The 20,687-nt window shown below is 40.0% G+C and overlaps 1 protein-coding gene across 2 annotated transcripts; it reads right to left on the bottom strand.

Annotated features, from left to right (window-relative positions):
- Positions 1-1,171: 1,171 nt before the first annotated feature.
- Positions 1,172-20,088, bottom strand: si:dkeyp-34c12.1 (uncharacterized protein LOC570187 homolog). 2 transcript variants are annotated; one of them, XM_026947974.3, is made up of 12 exons: positions 19,396-20,088; positions 18,388-18,493; positions 17,976-18,097; positions 17,386-17,484; positions 17,090-17,286; positions 16,429-16,492; positions 16,284-16,346; positions 15,616-15,735; positions 13,376-15,262; positions 13,252-13,293; positions 12,958-13,140; positions 1,172-1,627 (listed from the first exon to the last, which is right to left on the bottom strand). In XM_026947974.3, exons 1-11 carry the CDS (start codon positions 19,567-19,569, stop codon positions 12,967-12,969), a joined length of 3,048 nt encoding a protein of 1,015 aa, XP_026803775.3. In that variant the 5' UTR covers positions 19,570-20,088; the 3' UTR covers positions 1,172-1,627; positions 12,958-12,966. The 2 variants fall into 2 exon arrangements, with proteins under 2 accessions (XP_026803775.3, XP_034155414.2); XM_034299523.2 differs by lacking the exon at positions 1,172-1,627 and adding an exon at positions 12,279-12,827.
- Between the last annotated feature and the right edge of the window lie 599 nt (positions 20,089-20,687).

Raw genomic sequence — 20,687 nt, 5'->3', positions numbered from 1 at the left:
TACACATACTTGTGCTTTATTACTTTTTTATATGAAGTATTTTGAACTACAGTCACTTGAAATTTATAAGCACTATATTACTCCACATGCAGAGACACATTTACATTTTATACTCTAACAGGAACAAATACTTCGTTCGTGGTGATGATATAGGCCCAGACAAGACAGAGTAAAATTTCACCCGGGTTTAGGACAAGATCATCGATGTGTGGTTTCATGGTCCGTCTTGAGTACCACAACACTGTTATGCTTCATTCCACGATTAAGGTTAAGTGTAATATAATTTAAAAATTATCCCCATGTTTAGATTCCTGGCACCACAGTGGTCTAATTCTAGTTGAGTTCTCTGACTCATTTTAAAGTAGGTTTGAATGTTCGAATCCTGCCTCCGCCCTGTGTATGAGGAGTTTGCATGTTCTCACTGTTCTTTGGGGGTTTCCTCCGGGGACTCCAGTTTCCTCCCCCAGTCCAAAGACATGCACTGCACGCTGATCGACATTTACAGATTGTCCATAGTGTGTGAATGGGTATGTCAAGGGGTGAGATATATTAGGCAGCAAGTGAACAGTCAGTTCTCTAAGTTGATGTGTTGGAAGCAGGAAAAATGGGCAAGCAGAGGGTTCTGAGGGACAAGGGCCAAATTGTGATGGCTAGACAACTGGGTCAGAGCATCTCCGAAACAGCAGGTCTTATAGGGTGTTCCCTGCAGAAAATTGTTCAGGAATGGTTTGAGGAACATGACAGAGTTCAAGGTGTAGATTTAGCCTCCAAATTCCCCAGATCTCAATCCAATCGAACATCTGTGGGATGTGCTGGACAAACAAGTCCAGTCCATGGTGGCCCCACCTCCCAACCTACAGGACTTAAAGGATCTGCTGCTAACGTCTTGGTGCCAGATACCACAGCACAACTTCAGAGGTCTTGTGGAGTCCAAGCCTCGAAGGGTCAGAGCTGTTTTGGAGGCACAAGGGGGACCCAGGTTGTTTTAATGTTATGGCTGATCAGTGTATATATTAATTCGTGGTCATGTTTTATTTTTAAAAAAATAATAATAACCACCATGTCACCTCAGTGGCTCTGTGAGTGACATTAAGCTTTTTTTTTTTTACTTTTTTTACTTTTTTAAGCGCTGTAATATTGCAAAGGCAAACACACACACACACACACACACACACACACAGGACTGCTGTTGATAATTTTAAGTTCACTGAGGCCCTTTTATAATAACATTCAGCTTTATTATAAACCAGACTACTTGCTGGGTTTTGTTAGAGCAAGACATTACACAAAGCACTGTATAAACTCTAAATGTAAGATATACACAGAATTACATCGGACCCTCCTTTCATACATGTTGAGGAATATTCTTTTATTATAATGACATACTTTATACAACACATTTTTACACATAATATCGTAAAACAACTCACATCTTTCAGGACGACCAAAATGATAGATGTGTTACCTTACAAAAAAACAGAATAACTAAAAGCACGCTCATGCGCACACACACACACACACACACACACACACACACACACAGAGTGAGAGAGAGAGAGAGCTCTCTCTTTGACCTCGGAATATCCTGGCAGTCTCTACAGTGTGAGCAGGAACACACACTTCCATCCTGAAAACACACACACACACACACACACACACACATGTGGTTAGCAACAGCAAACACTCAAAGATGATGAGAGTGTGTCCTTTTTCTCCTGCCTGTAGCAATATTTACTAACGAAAACCAGGAAAACATAATAAATGGAGACTAGCACTGAAGAGTTAGCATGCCCTCATTTATCCTGACTAGCTATCTGTTCATTATCATGCTGAAGTGATTTTCAGTATTGCTTTAGGATTTAGTGTTTCAAAAAGCCCAAAGCTAAGCTCTTTTCTAATTGTGTTGCTACATGAGGTCCAAATAAAAGTTCATGAGGACTAGCACTAAACAGTTAGCATGACTTTGTTTGTCTTGACTAGCTTTTCATTCATTAGTAATGTTAGCATGTTGCGTTGCGGTGATTTGCTTTTTTTTCCCCCGGAGTAATACTTTAGAAAGTAGTGTTTCAAAAAGTCCAAAGTTGGGCTCTTCTCTCTCTGTGTAACTATATTAGGGTTCTGTGAGAGTGTAATTAGCCATGTATCATGTAAACTGCAGCAACATTTACTAAGTACGCCATGAAAAACTACAATAAAGACTAGCATTGTAGAGTTAGCATTACCTCGTTTTGTCCTGACTAGCCTTTCATTCATGAGTAATCTTAGCATTTTTGGTTATTAGTGCTATTATTTATTATTTTTGTGTTATTATATTTACGGGTTCTCTCAGGGTCTAAGAGTGTAGTATTTATTTAGGATTTAATACCATCTAATGACACGTTTCAGGAAAACCCTCTGTTCTAGGGTTCTACATAACCTTTTTTCCTCATAGTGTAGACCTGTATAAAGTGAAATGTCTCCAGCCTCTAGCATTATTTACCAACTAAAGCATAAAATCACACTAAGTGAAGACTAGAGCTTTCTGTACAAGTTAGCATAAAATTGGTTCATCCTCAGTAGCTTTCCAATTAGTCATATTGGGATTTTTTTTATTATTATTATTTTGATTTTTGTTGTTAAGAGTCATGACCAACTAAGAAGGAATTTAGTGTGAAGGTAGGTTCCTGTGGGTTCCTGTGAGGATCCATGAAAGTGCATCTAGCCATGTTTTTATTTTATAGGACGGATGATAGTAATGGTCTGCGCCCCAACATGCTTCAGAGAACAACACATTAGCACTTCCAAGTTAAACTGTAAAAGATCATATCATGAGAGATGAGAAGTGTTGGATTTGGGCTGAAACTGAATTCTCCAGATTTTCATGGAAATGGCTGAAGACCAATGACATGTAGCATGACCGTCTTGCTTTTCTCTAGATATGCTTCCACCCAAATGTTTCACAAATGACCTGTGATGTTCTGACAAAAGGAACAGATGTGCATTTCCATTAACTACTGTTATTTAGGGGTTTCTGAGTGGCACAACAGAGAAGTGTTCAAGTTATCTTCAGAAGATCGCGAGTTCATATCCCAACGATGCCACAGCCATCCATGGAGGGGGCCAAGAGAACCAAGAGGCTGTACCCTCTGGGGGGGTTGGGACGGCATTTCTCTCTCTCCCTGACAATCACCAGCCAATTGTGTGCTTCTGTGAGCTCATGTATGCGAAAGAGGGTTGATAGCACTTAGTTGCAATGGCACATCACGCCTCAATCGATTGACTTCAAAGCAATAGAACCAGGAAGACCAAGTAAAGGAAAGTAAAAGTAAGTTATGAAACCTTGACATTTTTCATGAAAGCAAAAACAAAAACAAAAAAACACCAGAACCCCATCAAAGACCGGTGCACCCGCTTCCTCAGCCTTTTTCCAACGGTTTATTTTAGAATACCAAAGCCATGAGCACTTCAGACAGCACTTCAGCGTCTCTACTCTACAAATATTTCAGACACATATTGGCAAATATTCACAGAGGGCCCATGCCAGTGTACACAGCGCCCAGCTACTTTGTGTCTATCAGCCATGAGAGCTTCACAGCAGGGCAGTGGGATTTACAGTGTTCAAGAAACACCACACAGATGTGAAAGAGGCCCCATAGAGTGTTAAAACACCTCCATGGGGAGTGAGGTGGGGGAGTGAGGCGTGAACAGCCACCAGCTTCCGTCACAGTATGCACACACAACCTCTTAGCCAGAGAGCACACGAATTTCAAAATCTCAGAATCACTGACCCACTCACACTACACAACTTTAATCTGTTACGATCAGTTGCTTCATGGACATATAACCCCTGGCAAAAATTATGGAATCGCCATACTTAGAGGATGTTCAGCTGTTTTACTTCGTAGCAAATAAACAAATCACACATATGACACAAAACAATTTTTGTTTAATAGCTGAACATTCTGGTTTTGTGAAATGTACTTCAAACAAATTAAATTCAATTATTTTAATTAATGGCGTATTTTTTCCCTGATCAAGTAGAGGAAAAAATTTTGTAATCACTCAATGTTAATGGAAAAAATTATGGAATCACCTTGTAATTTGCATTTCTAAAACAATTACTGACACAAGTCTAAAAAATGCATATTAGTCTGCAGTTAAAAGAGTGTGCTTATAGACCTTAATGAGGTGTTAGACTTGGCTAATTGAAAGGAAACATGGCCCTAACAAGAGAGTTGTCAACTGAAACAATGGAAAGGATTATAAAACTCCTTCAAGAAGGAAATCCAACACGGAGTGTGGCAAAAATGTTGGTTGTTCCCAGTCAACTGTGAAACTGACTGGGAAGCTTTAAAATTTGGTGCAAGTATAAACAAAATGGGAAGGTTATAAATGGAAAACATACGGGTAGACCAAGGAAGACGTCAAAGCGTCAGGATAGAAAACCCAAAGCAATGTGCCTTGAAAGCAGAAAATGCACAACAAAACAAATGAAAAACAAATGGGCGGAAACAAGAGTCAATGTTCGTGACAGAACTGTAAGAAATTGGCTGAATGAAATGGTATTTACATATAGAAAAGCCAAACGAAAACCAGCACTAACACCTAAACAGAAGAAAAAAGGCTACAGCGGGCTAAAGAGAAGCAATTATGGAGTATGGATGATTGGATGAAAGAGATAATCAGTGATGAATCACGAATCTGCATTGGCCAAGGAGATGATGCTGGAACTTATGTCAGAGGAGATGGCAATCTTTACCTCAAAAGTCAATGCACAGGTGTACGATGAAATTTTGGACACTTTTCTCATTCCATTGATGGAAAATAGGTTTGGTGATGAAGTCATATTTCAGGATGATAATGCATCTTGCCATACAGCAAAGAGTGTTAAAGCTTATTCTTCCGGAAAGGCATATCAACTCAATGACATGGCCAGCAAACAGTCAGTATCTCAGTCCCATTGAAAATTTATGGTGGAAAGTTAAAAAAAAATTGGTCCATGACAAGGTTCCATCCTGCAAAGCTGATCTGTCAACTGATCTGTCAACTGCTATTCGAGAAAGTTGGAACCAGATTGATGGAGAATATTGTTTTTCATTAGTGATGTCCATGCCTCAAGGAATTCAGGCCGTCATAAAAGCCAACAATGTACTAATTGTGATTTTTTCTTCTTGTTGATGATGCCATAATTTTTTCCTCAACATTGAGTGATTCCATTATTTTTTTTCCTCTATTTGATCTGGAAAAAATATGCCATTATTTTAAATAGTTTAATTTAATTTGTTTGAGGGATGCTTCACAAAGTCAGAATGAATGTTCAGCTGTTAAACAAAAATAGTTTTATGTCGTATCTGTGATTTGTTTATTTGCTACAAAGTAAAAAAGCTGTGGGAGAAGTTTCCATAATTTTTGTCAGGGGTTGTAACTGTGTGCACTATACACAAGCACTCAAAGACAAAGTGCACACAATTTCACAATTTTGGGGTAGTCGCCAAGCCCCACTTGTATTCTGCGTCTGGGAAATTGAGGCTGAAATCATGTACTGTGCACCAGGCCTTAGCTGCTCATGAGAATGATGAGCCAGGTACACTGCAATGGATTCTTATGGACTAGACCAAAAAGAAGCTGGGGTCAGAGTGCAGGGTCCACCATGACACGCTGTCCCTAGACCACTGACATTCAAGATGCTTGAGGACCCAACTGTGACAGCCTGGAAGTGCCAGAGCTTCAAATCACAGCCTTTAACAACTAAGCCGCTACCGCCCCAGAACCAGGCTTTAGTGTGGAGAGTACGCTGCCAAGGACACAATCAGTTTTCCCTACTCATTTGTGATATGGGGTTACTGCCACGAAAACAATCAAATTTCCCCACTTACTTATGATATGAGGTTTCATCTCAGGTAAAGGACCAGGGGAGAGGGCAATCATTACCTCAACAGTCAAGGTGTACACTGAAATTTTAGACACTTTTCTCATTCCATAGATAGAAAATAGGTTTGGTGATGATGAAGTCATATTTCAGGATGATAATGCATCTGGCCATACAGCAAAGAGTGTTAAAGCTTTTCTTCAGGAAAGGCATATCAACTCAATGACATGGCCAGCAAACAGTCCGTATCTCAATCCAACTGAAAATTTATGGTGGAAATTTAAAAAAAAATTGGTCCATGACAAGGTTCCATCCTGCAAAGCTGATCTGTCAACTGCTCTGTCAACTGCTCTTTGAGAGAGTTGGAACCAGCCTGATGGAGAATATTGTTTTTCATTAGTGAAGTCCATGCCTCAAAGAATTCAGGCCGTCATAAAAGCCCGAGGAGAAGCAACAATGTACTAATTGTGATTTTTTTTTTTCTTTTGTTGATGATGATTCCATAATTTTTTCCTTACTCGATCTGGAAAAAATATGCCATTAATTAAAATAATTAAATTTAATTTGTTTGAGGTAAGTTTCACAAAGCCAGAATGTTCAGCTATTAAACAAAACTTGTTTTGTGTCATATCTGTGATTTGTTTATTTTCTATGAAGTTAAAAAAAAAAAAAAAAAAAAAAAAAAGCTGGGTGAACATCCTCTAAGTGTGGTGATTCCATAATTTTTGCCAGCAGTTGTAGCTGTGTGCACTATACACAGGCACTCAAAGACGAAGTGCCCACAATTTCACAATGTTTGGGGTAGTCGCCAAGCCCCAGAATTATTTGGCGACTGGAAAATTGAGGCTGAAATCGTGTACCGTGCACCAGGCCTTAGCTGCTCATGCGAATGACGATCCTACTACGCTGCACTGGATTCTTACAGACTAGACCAAAAAGTAGGGATCAGAGTGTAGGGTCAGCCATGACACGCTGTCCCTAGAGCACTGGTGTTCAAGATGCTTGAGGGCCCAACCGTGACAGCCTGGAAGTGCTGGAGCTTCAAGTCACAACCTTTAACCACTGAGCCACTACTTCCCCAGAACCAGGTTTTAATGTGGAGTGTGTGCTGCCAAGGACAACGAATGTCCAGTTCCAGATTACACAAGAGCAGACGCTTTGTGGATAACAACTGATCAAGTTATTTCAAAAACATTGCAACTTTAAATCAAAAGGGACAAGTTAAATGAGAACCTCTGACTGTGGCTAACTGCCCGCTTGCTCCTGTGGTATCTCCATTTAAGGCCAGAGGTGAAATTTTATAATCGGAAATATCGACAAAACCAAGAGAACTGTCCAGAAGGTTTACAAGCTTGCAACCTCAGGACATTGAGGCTTGCCGTGTCCTTTTCCATCCCAGCCGCCAGCAGCCAAGTGCCGTCAGCCAAGATAGGCCGTCATGCTCACTAATACAAAATGTAAAAAGTTTCATTTGGGTACCACCAATATTAGGTAATCCTCTGCACACTCACAACTACATCAAAAAAGTTCACTAGATTTAAAAGGGTCTGAACAAAGATATCATTGCATAAAAAGCATGACATCAAACTGTGGCTCCTTTCAAGTTCTTTTAAGATCTTCTTGAGGATAATGGATAAACTGAACTATACCATCATCTGACGCTGACTTCGTTAGTGCCAAAGGTACTTGGGAATGTGGGATATAAAAGTCAAGACTAGAGGGTGTGTGTACACAGACTTTGTCTAAATGTTTAGTCTCCTATTTTTTATTTTAATGCTTCTCCACCAAGTCAGCGCCAGATCAAATGCTCACTCGACAAACCCCTTCTTTTTTCTGCTCTCCAGCTGAACCACTCGCTTCCTCAAGGCATTCTTTGTCCAGAAGCAAAAATAAATGACTTCAGCTGCTTTTTCTACACATTCACCAATAATTCCTGAAGGATTTACAGCTCACAAGTCCGACGGGTGTGATGTGTATTATATATCGAACGTCAAACTGACACTGTGGGATAAATAACCCAAATCTTACACTGTGTATGATTTCTACTCTGGATTTTATAAATTATGTCTTACAGATCACCTTAGCATGAAGTCTTCAAAAGTGATCAAACCATCAGCCTGCAGAATTTATGTCCTGACTTAAGAGGGAATATCTGAAGAATTGAAACCAGACAACTAGATTCTCGAGAAAATAATTGCCCAGCCTTATTTAACACAGATTCATGGTCACACCTCGTGTGTTTGGCAAACCTGATGTGGTCTGAAACAAACTTAATAGTACTGCAATTGTGGGAGATTTAAGGAGAACATCAAAAACCGATGTTGCGCTCTTTCTCACGGCCAACGCTTTCTTTGAATCCGTGCTGGCGGGACGCGGAAAGTTAAGGCGGAGGATCTGGTTTCACGCTTAATTCACACATCGAGCTGGCTAGGTCTAGACTTGGCACAGTTGCCGTTACATGTGGCACATTTTGCACATACTGGAGTGGAGCTGTTTCTTGTTGCTAATATACTTTTATGGGGTTTTCCTTGGCTGTGGACAGCGAACTACAGTTGTCTCCAAACCAAATGGGCAAACATAACTGAGAAGGATATGCGATGACACAACTGTCTCTAACTTGATGCTGTACCAGCATGCATTCTTTTCTCAATTGTCGTTTGAGGTTTACACAGATGGCTCCCGGACGCGACGCTGACCTCTAGTGGCAGCGACTCAGTGTGCCCTGAAAAGGGCTCCATTAAGAACGGCGATGTGGAATTTCCTTCGAAGTCCTTGATAACTATAATAACTATAAAAGCATAAATGAGGTAGAAATCTGATCCAAGCAACAATCCAGCTGACCCTGGACATGCATACCCTTTATAAAAAAAAGGGGGGGGGGCTGTTCCAAACCAAGGGTTCAACAGAGTTTGAAGCATCCGTCCTCAACCGAAAGGCATTTCTGGAAGGAAATCGCTTACATCCAAAAATCCTTGCGAGTGCATGAACACAGGTTGACCTGAATGCATGCTCCTCTTTTGAAAAGAAGCTGCTCCAAACCAATGAGGTCAGCAGAGAGTTAACGTGACCTTCAAATCACTGCTGATGATACCACATTCATTGGAAAGGAGCGGCACTGGTTTCCTGAGATCTCTAGGATGGCTACTGGCTGAGCACTCACCACTAATGCTAGGAAAACAGAAGCTAATCCTTACAGCAACACACACCATTCCCACTGCTGCCCATTCATCATCATAATAACAGTCTTTCACAAGACCTTGTATATCAAGGGATCATGATTGGGATTGAGCTGATGAATGAGCAGACGCACCAGCCCTTCAGGGACTTGTAAGGTCACCAGGGAGTGTATACCACATATTGGCTGCACATCGGGACGGATACTTTCATGCTATGTTTCCTATAATCCCCAGAGCTAAAACGTCTCTTTGGCAAAGAGTGCTAAACAGAACTCTTTCCTCAATCATGGTGTTGATGTATTTGATCTAAAATCACTTGTACCAGCTTTTAATCGTAACTACTGCGGAGGAGTACATCATCTTGGACATCTCGAAAGTCTACACTTCAGGAAAAAAGAGAACAAAATCAGCTTCAGGTTTAAAACCTCATTTAGAGGTCGGCACAAAGGCAAGACATCCAAGTCTGACACAAGGCTTGCAGCAGCATCCTGAAAGCATAACTTCAAATGATGTAAATGTAAACATTCCAGGATCATAGGCTTCACTTCCATCAAATAGAAGGGCTGACCCTGGCCTAGTCAAACAACCTTGGGCAGACAAAAAGTTCATGATCTCCAAGATCCACAAACACTTCAACCTTCAAGACTGCACAAATCGAGGGTACTCGCTCCAGACTTTGTTCCTAAGCTACAAAAGTGAGCGTATCTCCAAAACAATAAGACCGGAGACAGATCATCTCTGGCATCTCAGAGGTAGTGAACTCATCCTTTTACAATCCCTCCGTCTCTAAAAACTCGATTATTGCTTTGCTCCAGTGCAAGGCCAGCTGTGAGGAGATCTCAGAACGATGCCTTGCTAAAGACGTATTACAGAAATGCCAAAAAACACTTCATCCATACCATCCACGGATAAACATAATGACGGTCATCATAACCCTGATTATCTAAAAGAGCTGCGGGCTGGATTTTTATATGTAAATAATCCTGATGATTTGTTGTGAGATTACTATAAATTGGTCGCACACCGACCGACCAACCTAAAGTTCTGTCTAGTTGGGCTCAATTCCAAATTCTGCGAAATTACAGGGGATGAATTCCTGTATCTTGTTACCAGCACACTTGAACGTCAAATCCTGTAGGTTGTATTTTTTTGAAGATGGTGGTTAAAAGCATTTTTTTTTGACAGAAACTGGAATGTAACCCATCTTGTTCTGAAATAACTATACCCGTTAAGTCTGACAAATTGTGTTTTTATACACGACTAGGAAGCAGATGTGATTTCAACCGTGAGCCATGCAGCTACGATTACACGCTGATCTGATCCTGCAAATTATTTTGCACCTCCAACAGAAGGCATTGAGTTCCTTCTCAGAGCAGCACCGAAAGCCGTGGAATTCATACACTCCCCTTTGATGTCGTTTCTCCTTCCAGTAATGAAACCTGTCTGGTCACCAGATGTGCAAAAAGACAGGGGGGAAAAAACACATCTTCCTTGATCACAAGGTCATCAGAGCTATATCTGTGCTCTCTCTTTTGATTGAGGCGTTAAGCAGGAGGAGACATCTTTTATTGTGGGGGGGGGGGGAATCACTTCATCATGAAGGACGAGCTACAGTAGGATCCAAGATGCCACTCAGGATTTATGGTGCTGTCCTGTAGGCGTTTGTCTACGGGCTGTAAGCATGTTGATCCAGCTGAGGAATCGAGGACTGAGGGTTCCACATCTCTGGCTGGACTTCAATAGCCTAACAGCCTGAGACTCATTCATTAAGATTGGGTAAATAAGAAATCACCACTGTTAGCACTCCAGAAGCGACCAAGAGATAAATCAGACCCTGACATGTACAAGAGTCTGAGATAGCAAAAATCACAATCCGCATTTGCCTAGCAATATATTAAACTGGTAAAGCTGGCATGCATTATGATTAAAGCTTGACCTCCATTAATTTGATCCAAATTTCTGTCTATTGTTTCCAATATCCTTGAGTTTTCTGATTCAGTGAATTGAATTCAGATTTTTACACATCATAGCAGCTAATGTGCTTTGGATAAAAAAAAATATACATATACATATAATCATATACTATATGCACTACTACAACGAAAACTGAGTATTAAGAGTATTAAAATTATTAAATTCAGCATTAAGCAGTAAAACAAGCAATGAAAAAAAGGATAAATACACTTTGCCTTTGCATTTAAAGCTGCATAAAATTCTCTCAGGTTAAAAAAAAAAAAGATTTTATTTGTTTTTTTTGCTTCTGGAGAACCTGCTACAGTTCCACTACATTAAAATCCAGGATCATCTTGAGTTTTTTTTGTTTTTTGTTTTTTTTAAATCGTAACACAAAATGTTCTCTCTTCATCACACAGATTTTTTTAAGGCTAATATTTTGCTCAATATTACAAATAATTGAATTTATGTACAATTCATTATTAATTAATGAATGATGAATAAGTACAGTCCTTAATGTCATAAATCATCAACCCTAAAACTTTCGCTTATCAAGGACAACCTTCTTTGGATGCAACTATCATTTTTTTTCCTCATAGTTGTTGGAAAAGTTACAGTTCTGACAGACTTTTACACATCATGTCGAAGATGTGACCATATATGTGTACGCGTAATTGCCGTGGCCTGCGAGTGATTCCGTCTCATCAGTAAGTCATTGCGAACGTGAGGTGCTGGAATATGTCCTGATGTTTGAGTGGAAACGTTTTGAAGTACAACATAAACACTGAATATTAAAAAAAAAAAAAAAAAGAATTACAAAACTTTCGCACTAAAAATGGACGTGCGGTAGCTTCGGATACCGCTGAGTCAGAAGCACGAAGTCTGGAAGACATTACAACGGAGACAATTTGAGCTGAAGTTTAGAAGGCGTTTTGAGAGTGTTAGCGATTTCAACACCAATCTTTCCCCATCCAACAGAAATGTTGACATAAGCTGGTTCCACCCGTCTAATAAAATCACACAGGATTTGATTATAGCATGAACGCTCTGATCTCTCGCTTTTTCTTTCCGTGTCTGGCATGTTCTCTCTGTTTTTACCGCACTGTGTAGTCCTGCTAAGCTTGTTTAGGAAATATAGTGCATTGGCACGTTCGGCTGAAAAACTTGGATATTTGAGAGAAACAAGGACAAGCACGAACATGGTGGACCAACTAGAAATGAATACAAATAGAAATTTTTATGCATTTTCACTTGTTTTGACAGCATGAACATAAAATGTGCCTTCTTTTACACCCTAGGGTCACATGTATACAATACAAAGCAGTCAAACATGAAATTAACTAATACAGGAAAGAGCACTTCAATATGCTCCACCATCTTGGAATTGTAGACATCATATGACAATAATATATCAGCGTTTTTGAAAAGCTGCACTTTCCCTTATCTATTTTCAGATTTATCCACTTTGGAAAGCAAATCTGAACGTGGATGAAAACACAAAGCGGATAAGAAAAGATGCCTGTGTTAGCATGGACTAGGCCTTATTCTGTATGTTTAAATTCGTTTGTGTGTTATACTCTTAAGACAAAAATAGCAGGACGGATACAGTGGCCAACAACCTCTGAAATTTCAGACAAAATTTTGTGCAACACAATAAACATGCAAAAAAAAAAAAATCAGGAAAAATAAACACTGAAATCTTTTATGCTGTATTTTGGAAGGATCTGTATTGTGAACTGAATCCCATGAGCCATTTTGCACTCATGTGAAGACCAACATGTCCACTAGAGGGCGGTAAGTGATCACGGTGAGGTGAAAATCAAAGCAGTCTGGTTTCTTTGGCCCTCTACCTAAAAAGAGCAGTGTCTCAGGCTCTCACATGCAAAGTCCTCTTTGAAAAAACAGTGCAGCCAAAATATGTTTAGTACCTGAGAAAACAAGTCTATTTAACAGTGATTTAAAGTTTTGTTATTTCCATACCTCAGACGATCATCTCCGCCTGGAGCGGGTTGTTTTCTCGGGGATCGTCTTGCTCAGACTTGGATTCTTTACAGTGTTCCTTTTCGAGCGACGCACTGTTTCAGGATCACCCTCTAATGGAGATTTTGGGGGTTTGGCAGCTTTTTGGGCTCTGCCCGGTGCCTGTGCTGCATTTGAGGAAGCCTGAGAAAGTAAAACCAGAATAGTAAACTAGTCATTGCAATAAATGTAATGATTTGCATAATATATGTGAGGTGTAACAGCAGATAGAAATAATGAAGAAGAAAAAAAGACCTTTGTTTCTGACGGCTGATCAAAATGTTTGTCTAAATGGATCTACAGAAAAGAAGAAGAAATTATTTACACCACGTTTGCAAACTGAGAATCAATGAATGTAAAAGTTTAAAAGCCAATGCACCTCTTCCTGACTTGGGTTCTTTCCAGCTTTCTGCTTGGGCACTTTTTCTTTTGAGGCCCTTCTCCTCAAAACTGTTTTTTTCAGGTCTATTTCTTTCTCGGGCATTTCCTTTGGGGCCTTCACTTTTGAGGCTGTTTTCTTTCGCGCTGTTTTCGTTGAAGTCGTCTCCTCATCCACTTCCTTTAGAGTAGTCTTTTCTGAAGCAGTCTCCTCTTGGTCCGTCACCTTCATAACCTTGTTTTTCAATGCCATCTCCTTTTTAGATGCCTCTTTCAGGACCTTCTTCACACCAGTCTCCTCCAGGGCATTCTCATCCTCAGCCATTTCCTGCATGGCCATCTCCTTCAGATCCATCTTCTTTGAAGTCGTCTTTTTCGGGGCCCTTAATTTCGACGTCATCTTCTTAGTAACCGTTGCCTCCTCAACTATCAACTCCACAGACATCTCCATGTCAGGTGTTTTCGTTGAAGCTGTCTTCTTTGGGGCCTTTAACTTTGATGCCTTTATCTTTGGGGCAGTCTCCTCCAATGATGTCTCCTCTGGGGCCTTAACTTTCAAGGCCGTCTCCTTCAGGCCCATCTCCCTCTCATCAGTATTCTCTGAAGTCATCATCTTTTGGGCTTGTACCTTTGAGGCCATCTCCTCCAAGACATTCTCATCCAGGGTCTTTACTTGTGAGGCTGACTCCTCTGGGGCCATTTCCTTCTCAACCCTATTCTTTGAAGTCGCCTTTTTTGGGCCCTTTACCTTTCGGGCTGTCTCACCTTTCTGGTCTGCCTCAATTTGAGCTGTTTCCTTCTCAACTGTCTCGCTCAGTGCTGTCTTCTTCAAGGCCTTCTCCTTCAGGGCTGTGGTTGATGGTTTAGCTGTTCTGGATCCCTTGGGGCCTTTCTCCAGCACTTGAGCCACGTTTGAGGCCTTTACCTTTGGGGCCGTCTCCTCTGGGGCCGTCTCCTCTGGGGCCGTCTCCTCTGGGGCCGTCTCCTCTGGGGCCGTCTCCTCTGTAGTCTTTACTTGGGAAGCTGTCTCCTCTGGGGCCGTTTCCTTCTCGGCAGTCTTTTTTGAAGTCGTCTTTTTTGGGACCTTTATCTTTGGGAGTATCTTACCTTTCTCAGCCATTTCCTTGTCAGCTGTCTCCATCGGGACCATCTTATTCTCGGTCAACTCCTTCAAAGCCGTCTTTTTCAGGGCTTTGTCCTTTGGGGCCGTGGTTGAGGTTTTAGCTGTTCTGGATCCCTTATGGCCTTTCTCCACCACTTGAGCCACACTTGAGTACTTTACCCTTAGGGGCATCTTTTCTGGGGCCGTCTCCTCTGGAGTCTTTACCTGGGAAGCTGTCTCATCTGGGGCCATTTCCTTCTCAGCAGTCTTTTTTGAAGTCATGTTTTTTGGGACCTTTATTTTTGGGGTTGTCTTACCTTTCTCAGCCATTTCCTTGTCAGCTATCTCATTCTGGGTCGAATCTTTCAGAGCCATCTTCTTCTTCTGGGCTTTGTCCTTTGGGGCCATGGTTGAGGTTTTAGCCATTCTGGATCCCTTACGGCCCTTCTCAAGCGCTTCAGCCATATTTGAAATCGTTACCTTTGGGGGCATCTTCTCTGGGTCTGTCTCCACTGGGGTCTTTACTTGTGAGGGCGTCTCATTTGGGGCCATCTGCTCTGGGAACGTCTCCTTCTTGGCAGTCTTCCTTGAAGTTGTCTTTTTTGGGGCCTTTTCTTTTGGGGCTGTCTTACCTTCCTCAGGTGTGTCCTTACCAGCCTTCTCTTTTGGAGCCGTTTCCTTCTCAGCTGTCTTCTTCAAGACTTTCTCCTTCAGGGCCTTTGTTGAGGGTTTAGCCCTTCTGGATCCCTTGCGGTCTTTCACTGGCACTTGAGACACCACTGAGGCCTAACAGAATAAAAGTCCCCAAAGAAATGTGAAGAAAAAACAAATTAACAACTGTTCTGGATACTTCTAACATCAGTCATGCCCACGATCAACAATCAACCTCAATACGCCATACTACGTTCTGCATCTCCTGGTTATTATTTTCCCCTGAAAACTGTTAGATTAAAGTGAAAAACGTGAAAAGTGTATATAAAGAATAGGGTGACACACCTTCCCCAATTTCATCCACAACAGACAGTTTGAGACAGTTTATATAGCATGTGTTGGGTTTTTGCATTAGAAAGAATTCCAGAGAGAAATAAACAGGTACTGGTAAACACATCAAATACAGCATGACAAAACGTATACTGTACCTGACTTGTGTTCAACTCCTCTGCATCTTTTTCCTCTAGGGTTTTTGGAGCGTCGGAAATTGCTTGGGCTTTAGCAGCTTTACGGACTTCCCTTTGCACTCGAGCCGCCTTTGAAGCCTCCTAAAACAGGAAAGTGTTTCTTGAGACCATATTTATTGCTGGTTAAATAATAAGCCACACTGCTTACGGATGATCTCCTTCGAGCAACAATACACTATTTCACAATGTACAAAAATATTTCCTAAAAGCCAACCTGGTAACTTTGATTCCTGACACAACCTGTCAGAATTAAACCCCACCCCTGGGGGAGGTGCCTTGTAAAGGTTATTTGAATATATCCCTAAATATTGCACATTTAAAAGCTTGACAAATGCTGGCTGTTTTGACTGACTGACTTTTTCAGTACAATTTTTGCATGTTATTTCTAAAAGATTTTTTTATATGTGACATTATCAATATGTCACAATTTTCAGACGCTCCCATGCCTTCAGTACAACAGGACTTGATAAAGGGATTGTCTAAAAATGGCCACCTTTTAAGACATTTGTCTCTAGTTTTAATTAATTTTGCATTAAAACTTTAACTAAAATATTTTCAGTCCTGACTGAAATTCACTAAATTCACCAATTTTTTTCAGCACAATGAGCTCGCTGAACAATTTCACACACCTCTTTCTCCGACAGCTGAGTCTTCAACCCTGCAAGTTCCACCTTCAGAGCATCAATGTTTGCCTGACAAAATAAAAAAAAATCTGATGCTGAACATATTCATTTCAGGTGGTGTTTTTTTACGCCACCCAGTCGTGAGTGTTACCTGAAGTGTGCTGATTTTCTTTTGGCAGTTGTCCATCTCCTTCATGGCTTTCTCCTCCTTGTCTCTAGAATGAAATGTTAGAGAAAAAAAATAATATACAGAATCATAGTGCATCAAAAGCATGAAAGTTTTCCCATTTCCTCTTCTTTTAAAAAGACATTCATTAAAATTAAAAGACTTTTTTATTTAACATGGACCACCTGTATTCCTGATAACTAGTAGCTGATTAGACATTAAAATGCTTTTGTATCAATTGTAGACATTAAATAGTTTTGAGTTAATAATTTTTATTTTGATATTTTATAGTTTTAGATTATATGTTGTTATATATTGTTTTTCTTTTATGTTTATTTTAATTTTTTTTACATGTAGTGCTATAGATTTGCTGGCAAATCTAAATATTGTCCAGTGTCATCAAGTATCATGATACAATATTTTTTCCGCATTGACCACGTAAGAAAAATTCAGTTTGTCTACTACGCCTTATGTGCTAATCAAATTTTTTACCAATACCAACATTTCATTTTGTCAATATTACATTTTATTAACTCCCTTGGAGTGCAGATACAGATCTCCGGCTCTCTCTTATCTCTTTCCGTCTGATCGTAAGCTAAAACCTGATTGTGTGTTTGAATCATGTGACTGTAAAAACCTCTGCTACCTGAGCTCCTGAGCTTTAGCCGCTTCTCTCTCGAGCTGGCTGATCTCGGCGTTTTCCTCACGCACGGCTCGCTGAACATCCTGTAGATTCAGCAGCGAGAGCAGAGCTTTGTCTCCCAAACCATCCAGCTGATCAGAGGTTCGAGAACGGGACAGGACGCTTTTACACAGCTGCAGCAGCGAGTCGCAGGATGGAGTCTGCAGCACACAATTCAACATCACAACAGTGTTACTGTGCAATACAGAAAGGCACAATGGCATGAGCACAGAACTTTGGTTCTTACTGAGTTGCATCACCTTAGACAGCTCAGACTGGAGTTGGTCTCGAGAGGCGACAGCCAGCTCCAACCTCTGAGTCTCGGCCTGCAGAGTTTTCTCAATCTCACTTAACTCTAACTGTAAATAGAAGAAATTATTTTATTTCCCAAGTCGCTATGAGCAGAGATATTACTATAAATTACGCAGCCATTCACACAACTGCTGTCGAAACAAATGTAAATAAATATCTAGACTACAGTAAAATATGGAAATTATGAAAAATACATGCCTAAAAACACAAATCCGTATCGGAACCTAATGAGAACCTAATGTTAGTAACAATTCCTGACAGACAGTGTGTGTAATGTGCTAGCTATGGTTAGTTAGCGAGCTGACTAGCTAGATAGCTGGCTTTATCTAAGCATGTGTAGTGTGTTAGAAGTGCGCCGGATGAGATAACCATTTCCATTTCGTGTAAAATTGCTGACTAAAAACGATCACAAGAGGTAATTTGTAGATACAATACTGTGGTAAATGGGTAGTCAGTTACTGATACATAAAACAATAACACAGACACACAGAGATTAAAGCCTTAGCTAAGCGCAGATTGTCATGGCCTACATGTTTACCTGTAGCTGCTGGGCTCGTTTCTGCTGCTTGGCCTGATAGACGAACTCCAGGTCTGCGTCAGTCCACCGGTAGCCCTGCATGCCCTGGATAAAAGCTTCAGGGTCAGCGTTCCCCATCTTCGCTAAACACCCAAGAAACAAGAGTCATAGCTATTAAACACAATAAATATTTAAGTCAAAAGTGTACACAATATCCCTCTTACACTTCAGATGACTTGCACGACCAACTACGTTCTACACTATGGGTAAAATGTGTATATTTTAATTTTTTTTAGCTGGGCTTTTTCTTTCATTGAAGGAGGTGTGATAGAGTAAGGAGTTCAGTATTGCAGCCTGATCTGAGCTCACAACTCAGAAATACATAAAGGTGAACAGGAAAACTGAGAACACGCAGGTTATGCAGAAAACGCACCAGCTGCTGACGTAATGCTGGACCTGCGATACGACTTCCTCTCCTCCTTCACAGAGGGGCACACGGCGTCGTCCTGCCCACTGGGGGCGCCGTCCTGTGGTACCATCTTACAACAAGAGAGCAGAGGAAACATTTTAACATTGTTTTAAGAATTAAAATTAAAACATAACTATACTTATCATCACCCACTAACCAGACTTATTATTATAATAAATTTATCATTATACCACAGTGCTGCTGAATTCTGGAATCTGATTGGACAGAAGAGGTGTTGATTCATTTTCTACACCAGCAGCCCTGACAGCAGTTCTATCCTTAGTATCATTGCTATAGTAACAGCTCATTCACAGGAACTTGTATGACAGACGCTCGACATAATCTAAGACTAATAATAAAAAACAGATTTAAAATAACGCACATGTTGTTACTTAACAAATCAAAATAGATGGGGCTTTCTGTAAGGAGGCGTTTATGTAACATTTATGGAAGGAGTCTCCAGTGTCAGCGCTTTATAACAGTCAGCGGTAAAGCTGGAAATGTAAAGTTTCAGACATCTTAGGGAGGTTATGCTTTGCAGGTTTCTCAATGACATGACAAGGTTTGAGGTACAAGGAGAATAAAACAACATGACAATAAGTGTGTTATTCCTTATTTACTGTGTGATTAGCCTACTAACAAACATACAAATTTCCATCAGCGTAACATTATTTTGACAAATCAGGAAGAAATGTGTGGTTTGTTAGTTGCATGTGCTTGTCAATCTACTAGATTTAAAAAAAAAATCTCTATGAAAGAAATGATTTCTCTCATATGAGGTTTAATAGACTTTCCTGAGAAGCCACGCCCCTTTCATACACCTGGCTGGAATTGTTTTCCTGGCATCCGGGTACTTTTCATCTGATTGATGAACAGGCCTACTGTAGTCTCGGATGCATTATTTAGTTAAAGTGTGGGATTTTGGACGTTGGTGTGTTTTAGTTCAGGACTGATTCAGCTTTAAACACCAACCTGAGAGTCTTCTTCTTCATCCTTGATTGCTGGTTCTTCTGATGGTTGCGTGGGTTTAGTGTTTAGGGTTTTAGTCGGAGGAGTTCTCTGGAGCTGTCGCCCAACAGGGATGAGATTTAGGCGTTTATTCTCTAAAGGTGACTCACACTGAACTCGAGCTCCGTGTGAACTCATGGCGCTTTAAGAGGAAATTTCTCGCAGAAGTTTTAATAATGAGTTTTAATAGCCTGGCTCGACGCGCATGCGCACTAGCGTCCAGCGTTTTTACGCACTCGCTGTAGGCGGCGCCATTTTGTGGCTTCTGCTTCCACACAAACAAACTAGTATAAACATTATAAACTAATATAAACACAAACAAATATTAACACAAACACACTATTACATGCTGTAGTGTCTAAAAAAGTGTACTTTTCACCACTTATTCGTTGTGGTATCCTACACCCAAGAAATTCCCTAATGTTAGCTAGCTTTGTTTAACATTTATAGCTAACGTGGCTTTGGGGTGAACCTTAATAATCTCCTACTTATTAAACATAAAATATTACATGTTTAGTAGAGAAAAATCACGAGTCAACATTTAAAGACTGAAATTGTAATAATACACTGTTATCCTAAAGAATAACAGTCATAAACAGTCTTCACAGTCAAATGTACTGCAATTAAACACTGCAAGTTGTTCAAATAACACCAGTGCCCAAATGCCTCCATACACCCTACACATGTGCACTAAACGCCCCATGGGATAATGGCATATACGCCCTATGTAGTGCACTAGGTAGCCAGTGGAGGGAGCAGTTTGGGATGCAGTCCTATGATTCAGTGAATCAGACAGCGCCTTGATTTAGGCAGATTTTTACTTAAAAAGCTTTTTTAAAAAGTTATGTTAAAACTATTTTTATTGTATTCAGACATAAATGTTCAACAATATATTATATTCAACTTAGAAAACTGTGTGTATTTCTGTGTACATTTATTTAAAAATCATTACCATATATATTAAAGTATAATTAATTTAATTATTTATAAAATGATCGTTTTTATAAATATTAATTATTAATAATTAATTACAAAATCTAGTATTATATTTATCTGTATTTTTAACAGAAATATAATTACAGTGTATTAAATGTTATCATTAGGCTATAATATATATATATATATATATATATATATATATATATATATATATATATTTCCATTAGAAAAAAATACATATTACATTATATAATAAATATTTTATTATGCATATTTATTTCATTTTAACTGGAGATTTTATTTATTCAGTGTTTTCT

Source organism: Pangasianodon hypophthalmus, chromosome 25 (assembly GCF_027358585.1).
Source record: "Pangasianodon hypophthalmus isolate fPanHyp1 chromosome 25, fPanHyp1.pri, whole genome shotgun sequence".
Classification (NCBI taxonomy): Eukaryota; Metazoa; Chordata; class Actinopteri; order Siluriformes; family Pangasiidae; genus Pangasianodon; species Pangasianodon hypophthalmus.
The sequence above is the reverse complement of the archived record's forward strand: the minus strand, read 5'-3'. Positions and strand labels throughout refer to the sequence as shown.

What these genes read in the sequence shown, in the direction of transcription:
- si:dkeyp-34c12.1 (XM_026947974.3), bottom strand. Translation starts at nt 19,569, where the DNA reads ATGAGTTCACACGGAGCTCGAGTTCAGTGTGAGTCACCTTTAGAGAAT. An exon ending in AGGAGTTGAACACAAGTCAG is followed by an intron (nt 15,263 to 15,615) that starts GTACAGTATACG and finishes TTATTCTGTTAG; the next exon opens with GCCTCAGTGGTGTCTCAAGT. An exon ending in ATCAGCCGTCAGAAACAAAG is followed by an intron (nt 13,141 to 13,251) that starts GTCTTTTTTTCT and finishes TTACTTTCTCAG; the next exon opens with GCTTCCTCAAATGCAGCACA.